The sequence below is a fragment of the Ptychodera flava genome (genome assembly GCF_041260155.1).
Source record: "Ptychodera flava strain L36383 chromosome 3 unlocalized genomic scaffold, AS_Pfla_20210202 Scaffold_26__1_contigs__length_13983176_pilon, whole genome shotgun sequence".
Lineage (NCBI taxonomy): Eukaryota > Metazoa > Hemichordata > Enteropneusta > Ptychoderidae > Ptychodera > Ptychodera flava.
Window position 1 is genome coordinate 3,452,698 of NW_027248280.1, and position 8,187 is coordinate 3,460,884.

General features: G+C 36.8%; 1 protein-coding gene across 1 annotated transcript; it reads left to right on the forward strand.

Moving 5' to 3' along the window:
* Positions 1 to 2,374: 2,374 nt before the first annotated feature.
* On the forward strand, positions 2,375 to 6,220 carry LOC139126025 (tolloid-like protein 2). Its single transcript, XM_070692092.1, has 3 exons — positions 2,375 to 2,751; positions 3,875 to 4,273; positions 5,835 to 6,220. Exons 1-3 carry the CDS (start codon positions 2,445 to 2,447, stop codon positions 6,185 to 6,187), a joined length of 1,059 nt encoding a protein of 352 aa, XP_070548193.1. The 5' UTR covers positions 2,375 to 2,444; the 3' UTR covers positions 6,188 to 6,220.
* Positions 6,221 to 8,187: the final 1,967 nt, after the last annotated feature.

Below are 8,187 nucleotides of genomic sequence, written 5' to 3' on the forward strand. Positions count from 1 at the left end.
TTCATTCACACTCAGTCCAAATATTACTCCCTATGTTATACATATGCACGTCGATGTATGTATGTATGTATGTATGTATGTATGTATGTATGTATGTATGTATGTATGTATGTATGTATGTATGTATGTATGTATGTATGTATGTATGTATGTATGTATGTATGTATGTATGTATGTGTGTGTGTGTGTGTGTGTGTGTGTGTGTGTGTGTGTGTGTATGTGCGTGCGTGCGTGCGTGCGTGCGTAGGTAGGTAGGTAGGTAGGTAGGTAGGTAGGTAGGTAGGTAGGTAGGTATGTATGTATGTATGTATGTATGTATGTATGTATGTATGTATGTATGTATTTATGTGTATATGTTAATGGGTGGATCTATTTATCTTCTATCTATCTATATATCTATCTACTTATTTACTTATCTACTTATCTATCTATCTATCTATCTATCTATCTATCTATCTATCTATCTATCTATCTACCTATCTATCTCTTTGTATCCGTTAATAGACGAATGTATTTACCTATGTACATGTATATCTCGTTTGCATGTGATCTTAATCTGCAGATCCAGTTACGGCAACAACCGGCGAATCTTCAACTATGAACAATCTTTTGCAAACAACGGAAGTCACAGAAGACTTCACGTTTCGTAAGTGTACATTTAGTCATTTTAAATAGGGTTCAGGGTACTTGTTCGTCGATGTGTCGGTCTTACGTGAAGAAAGTTTGGTATAGCTTTCTGAAGTAATGGAAAATACATTATTCAGTCACACGACCTACTTATTTAAAGTTTGAAACTCTTTTACAAAGCCCCGGGTTTTGTTCATACATATCCATTTATTTCATATTATATTACAATGCCCTGTCCGTCGCATTTTAATTGGTCGAGCTGAGCCATATGACCGACCACAAATAAATTCGCAATAACGGTTTGTTTTTGTGCCCGTGAATATGAATAATATCGTAAACATCGTAACTTTTCAGCTGACTCGTAAATTGTAATTTGTACAAAGATCATAGTCAATCACAAAATAAATGGAGCACTTGTGGACCAAGTTTTGACTTTTTTTGAAAAAATTCCGGATTTTCAAAATTTTTACAGCGCGCACACTACTTACTGACAAGTTCTGGGGCCCCGTTGTCGTTCGCGTGGAAAATTTTCGTAAATTTTGACTGTTTTCGAGGTTCGTTGATAATATAATGGAAATAACAGACTCCGCGCTGACCATCAACGTTTATGGGCGCGGGCAAGAGGAAAGCCAAAATTAACGGACTCGGCAAGTCTCGCCCGTTAATTTTTGGCTTTCCTCTTGCCCTTGCCGATAAGTGAACATTAATGGTCAATGCGTCGCCCGTTATTTCTATAATACAATCAGTATATTGGCAACTGTGAAATTTGTTTCATTTTTTGGATATTACCTTTTCGTATGTATGCATATCATTGGGTTTACTCGGATGTGATCGTATGTAGACGCAAGTTAGCTATTTTTCTCTCTGTTCCATGTATTGTAGACCTTGTTGGATTAACATGTTCCGATTTTTATGCTATAGTGTGACTTATATATACCGAATGCATTTGATATTATACAAACATACTGTACTCTGATATAATATGCCAGTTTGTTTTTCAGTCATTGCACCAAATGCAATCAATAACTCACAAAAGTCAATACAGCGATAAAAAACGGAAAAGGGGCATTTAATAGTATGGAGACTATGACATAAACTCTATTAATACAATTCAGTATTTCTGAAAATGAATTAAGCTACATCCGTTCAATTTTCATCTTCAAATTTTGTCGGCGCGACAAAGTTGACACGCTCATTTGACACAAAATATAATGCCGACAAACGTAGTTTATAAATAAAGATCTTGTAATAATAGCTACAAAACGATTGGAACTAATTTGGGATAATTGGATCTTCATGTTTTTCAACTTTCTCAAAAGTGTTGGGTGCCATATAGCTGAATGTTGCAATATAACAAATTACTCATAAAAACAAGTGTATAATTTAAAAAGAACAGCAGATGAGCTTTAATTGCAGATTAACACGGCGCTACTTCACCATCCAAATATCCCAAATTAGTTCCAATCGTGTTCTACATTAATCTGATACCAGCGTCGACGTCACAGCCTAACATAGGTGTCTGTGCTTAAAAGATGATAGGCAAATTATGCAATTAGTGGCTAAATTTGCAGAAACTAAATTTGCTGCAAATAAATCGGATGGATAGAGTTTGTGAATAAAAGAAGACATGCATGATGCACAATGGCAAATGCTAAATAAATTCAGAAAAGATGTTTTTGTCATACTACTATAGCTATTTCTAAACTGACATTCGTTTACCACAGAATCTACTGAAGCGCCATGTGGTTAATGAGACTACAGGGCAAAGGCAGACGTCAAACTGTACTACAAGGTTCAATTTATCAGCAGGCGATGAAATGATACTAACTACCCCAAACTATCCGAATCACTATGACAGCTTGCTTAGCTGTCTCTGGGAAGTTTCTGTGCCTGATGACGTCTTTATAAGCGTCGAGTTCCGTAGCTTTCAAACCGAAACAAAATACGACGTCATGTCGGCCGGACACGGGCTCGGAACAGAGACTGGAAGCACAGAAATCTCACGGCACTCCGGCGGTGAATTACCAAGGTCATTTTCTGGATCACCAAATGTATGGATAAGTTTTACATCTGACGGATCGATAGAAGATGTCGGATTCTCAGCAAGTATTTCTGCGTACCAAGGTAGGCCTGTGATTTCATTAACTGCCCAAAAATTAAATGACTCTTCCGGCAAAACTTCAAAATACTTATAAGCGTTTGCACCTTTGTATGTTGGATTTTAAGGTATTGTAAAATTGATTGAAAAAACTTGTTTCGCTCTACGGTAATTGCACCAAATACACACAAGAACTTTCGATCAATACAGGAACCAAGCAATCCTTAAAGAATTGTGCGGTGACCCCTATTTTTTTCGTTTGATTCGAAATCTATATATTGTTGGGCTTAATTTACGAGAGTTAAAGAAAACGGTGATTTCAGATCATGACATTTGTAATGAAAATATAAAAAATTAGGCCAAACTTTGCTCTTTTTATAAAAGCACTATTCATGGAAACGTTTTATTTTCTGATGTTTTCAAAAGTAGATCACAAAACTAATATATTACAATACAAGGACTTGTGTTGATAAAATCTGTCAAACTGTTTTTACTATATTTCAGTTTTATTATTCAATAACACTAGTCAATCGAATAATACAACATTTTAATCAATTTCAGGTAAATGTTTCCGCGGGACAATATAAAGGGCGCCTTATCTCCAAAATTTACATGGGGACCCCATCTTTTTTTCTTATTTTTTAACATTTCATCTCATCCCAGACATCACCTGAAAGTTTCAGAAAAATCCTGATTAAAGTCACTGTTAGCCGCAATCTACCTTAAGTGAACATTCTGTATTCATGGATTGCATTCATTCGATTGTTCATAAATAGAAGGACCCACCTTGTCCAAGGTTGACTGTTTTGTTACTTACATACCCATCGTTAAGCGTACCATGAACATCTTGTAGCTTTGAGGCAAACGTAGAAGGTAATCAAGTCACTTATATTTGATTTACTGCTGCGTGTCTAGTGTAACATGTGCGATATAGTGATCATTACTAAATTTGCCCTGATATTTTTGTAATTGGCAGATGTATTTGAAGGACGATGCGACAAATAAATGGAATATTAATTAAAAGACAAATGAATGCAATACATCAAAGTTCACGAGCGGTATCAAAAATAACACAATATAAATATATTTGGAAAAAATATATTTTGAATATCGGTAGTCAATCCTTTTTTCCTCTTTCGTTTTTCATAGTATCTACGCAAGCTTCAACGGTTATCGAGACAACAATGCGAAGACAGACCTCAAACTGTACTAGACGATTCAATATAACAGCAGGTGACACAATGTCACTAACCACTCCTAACTTTCCCAACAACTATGATAGTCTGCTACGCTGTCTTTGGACAATTTCCGCACCAGATAACGTCATTATCAGGGTAGCTTTCCTTAGCTTTCAAACTGAAACCTTATATGATGTCATGTCGGCCGGTATTGGACTAGGACCAGAGACTGGAAGAACAGTAATCTCAAGACATTCTGGTGATGAATTACCGATGTCATTCTCTTGGCCATCGAATGTATGGATCAGTTTCACATCTGACGGATCGGTAGAAGATGTCGGATTCTCAGCACGTATATCTGCGTACATAGGTAGGCTTGTCGCTTTATTAACTGCTTTAGATTTAGTGTGTCCTTCTTTGGGCGGAAGTAAAGTAATTTTAAAAGTTTCACAACTGAAAACGGAGCTGATAGGAATTGAGAAACAACATGCCAACAGGCCCAGTAGCTGAGGACATACCTGTCACATAAGATTGATCTAGTCAACGCCTCTTACATAATCCGTACACAAAATTAACTTTTATTTAGATATCCATTCTCTAACTTCCGGCACCGACCAAGAAAATTCTACCATCGATGTTTCTCAAGAAGCTTAGGGATAGCTATGCGCAAGTGTACGAGGAGACATTATTTGGTTGTTTAGCAAAATAGCCCGTGTTAGTATTGTTTGCAGTCGGTGAATAGGGCTATTCATTGTAATCGATTTCACGTCTCCAGCGGTGACTTAGATGTGCTTATGTGGATTGGCATACACTTACGAATAAGTTCTGGTCAAAATACGATGCATTATTAGTTCCATAACTGTCATAATTTTTTTCCACGCAGACCTATCCACACCCTAAACGATAGATCACGTCGATCATTTGGACCACCATTATGTTCACACGTAAACTCCTTTTCGTGCATTACAAGTGATAAACCTTCAAATCAGCTCTTAAATCACGTTTACAAACTCAATTATCGAACGGTGGAATGTGTGTTGTAATGAACGGACCTTTGTCTTAAAAGAAATATTGTATCGATATAGACTTAAGTGACGTTCACGCGTTATAGCGGAATAACGTTGGCATAAGGGTAAACCATAAAATACGTGGACGTAATTTCTATATAGTCGCGCTTGGATTTACCATTGAAACTTGGTTGTCTATTAACCTACAAAAATAGTAATTTTTCTCATACTTGTTGATAAAGTTGTAGGAAATATTAATTTATACTTTTTATAAAACCAACGCGCCACGGTAATATAATTCACCCAGTCGAAATCCCTGCTACTGGGCTGTCCAACTGATTACTCTACGACATGCGGTGGCAAACGTATCTAGAACTTTCAGTCACATTTCTTATCGAAGATACAATTTCACTTCAGCAATTATATTGCAAAAGCAGTGTCTTTATTTTAAATGGCGCATGCCTGGCCTTGCTGAGTCAATGAATACCCACAGTGACTTTTTTTTTTCAATTTTACAGAAAGGGTGAGCCAAGCAACTTGTTATTCGCTCTAGGAATGAGTTTGTTACGCCCTTAAACAGAAACTAAAAGAAGATTATCTCTTGTCTGTTAATTGATAACCTTATCAATTGTACTTTGATGTGGAATTTTAAGAACCTCTAAAAAGCACGATTTAAAACGCCGAAAACCCATATATCATGGAAGGGACTGGACTTAAGATGTATGGCAGATTAATGCACAGCTCCTTTACCTGTCAAACAAAACTGATTACATAGTGTGAATGAAATTATGAATAGTTTAAAAACTGATTATTTTCATCAAAATTGACGTTCATTTAATAGAGAGGAGTTATTTTGTTTGTGAAAAATATTTATATGTATCAATGGGCGCAAACTTTAATATTTTTTGGTTTTCTTTGTCGTAGAATCAACAGCAGCATCACCGGTTACCGGGGCAACAGGGCAGAACTCAGACTGTAATAGAAGGTTCGATTTATCAGCAGGCGGAACCTTGACACTGACCACACCAAACTTTCCTAACTACTACGACAGCTTGCTTAACTGTCTCTGGACAATTTCCGTTCCTGATGACGTCATTATCAATGTAGACTTCCGTAGCTTTGAAACCGAAGCAACATACGACGTCATGTCGGCCGGACTTGGACTAGGACCAGAGACTGGAAGCACAGTAATCTCACGGCATTCTGGCGGTGAACTACCAAGTTCATTCTCTGGGTCACCGAGTATTGGATACGTTTTACATCTGATGGATCGATAGAAGGTTTAGGATTTTCAGCAAACATATCTGCCTATCAAGGTAGACCTGTTACTTATTTACTACATTTGATTTGAAAATTTTCCTCTTTGGAAAAAGGAAATTTGAGACTTTCAAACTTTGTAGGTGTATTTTTGATGTTTTTTTTCATACGAATTGAATTAAATGTATGCCAAATGTATAAGTATACTTCTTACACAAACAGGAAAATTCAATCAAACAGTTATTGACAAATTCTTAAAGAATCGGATTCGGTTGGCACATGTGTGTTGTAATAAAAGGACCTTTGTCTAAAAAGAAATATTGTATCGATATAGGCTTTATTGACGTTCACGCGTTATAGCGGAATAACGTTGGCATAAGGGTAAACCATAAAATACGTGGACGTAATTTATATATAGTTGCGCTTGGATTTACCATTGGAACTTGGTTGTCTATTAACCTACAAAAATAGTAATTTTTCTCATACTTGTTGATAAAGTTGTAGGAAATATTAATTTATACTTTTTATAAAGCCAACGCGCCATGGTAATATAATTCACCCAGTCGAAATCCCTGCTATTGGGCTGTCCTATTGATTACTCTACGACATGCGGCGGCAAACGTATCTAGAACTTTCAGTCACATTTCTTATTATTATATTGCAAAAGCAGTGTCTTTATTTGAAATGGCGCATGTTTGGCCTTGCTGAGTTAATGAATACCCACAGTGACTTTTTTAAATTTGATGACAAATTTTCCCACACAGACTTAGACGGGGTGGCTGTGACCAATCTGGCTTGAAATTGGTCATAGCCACCCCGTCTATTAAAATTAATGAGTTTACTTTTCTTGTTTACGTACATACTTATATCAGATGGAAATCTGAGGATTTGCGATTACATCAGGTTGACAACCCCCCACACAAGAGCAATGAATGTAAAAAGTGTGAAAGAGGCTCCCACCTAACTATCCAAAATGTTTTTGTGTCGAGTTTGTCTTTGATTCATTTCGAAAATGTGTTCCTACATTCTTATCCGATTGTTTGTGTAACAAAAATGTTTGTTTCGCCTCGGATATTTGTAGGGAAGTTTGGATCAGTGTGTACGGTTATGTTTTGTTTGTGTGGGGAAAGCTTATGGCGAGACGCAGCCGGACCAATTGTGTTACAGAGTTGATAGAGTGGCCCTTTGACGCTTATGTTTCGAAACCCGAGCTTGGTTTCTCATCAGTCGCAGTGTAGATTCTTTCCTTAGTTTGTGTTGTGAAAAATTATTTTAATGCATTTTAGTGGTCTTGCTCTTCGAGTAGCGAGGCAAGTATATTAATGTTTGGGTCTCGTTGTGAGTCCGTTTGGTGGTTCAGTTTGTTTGTTCTATGTTTCTTTACTTCAGTAAATTTTGTTTTGAATAGTGTGTCTTTTAGAATTTTGCCGAGGTTTGTGAATTTTTAGGCAATAAGTACCACTGCGGGGTACGGATTTTATGTTTTCTGGATCAAGATACTTACAAGTATCATGATCGATGTGTTTGTTCTCGTACATTTTGTTTAATAGTTCGTGTACTTTGTTTACTGTTTGTTCTGTGTCGTCACTGGCTAGTTGTGTATAATACTTAGTGTTGCGTAATTGCCTTTCGCATTCGTGTACGTAATCTTTTGTGTTGACAAAGACAAAACCCGACCCTTGTCGAAGGGTTTTTATGGTAATTTGTCTACTGTTTGCAAGCTGGTTTATCGCGATTCTTTTGGCACGCGACATGTTTTGTTTCCTTGTTTGAAAGGGTATCTCTAGAAGTGCGAGTTTAGCAGCTTCAGATAGCTTTCAGGTTTTTGTATTTTTTGCTGTTCGTGGAGTCCAATTTGACTTTTCTTTGAATTGGTGTTGTTGCGATTGTTCGTGTCTCATGATGTCTCCGGTGTTTGGCTTAATTGCTAATGAAACTTTTAATGTTATTGTTTTCCAAGTCAACTATCCAAGCAATTTTAAGAGGGGTGATCAAAAGGCCAGAACAGCCAATTTTGACC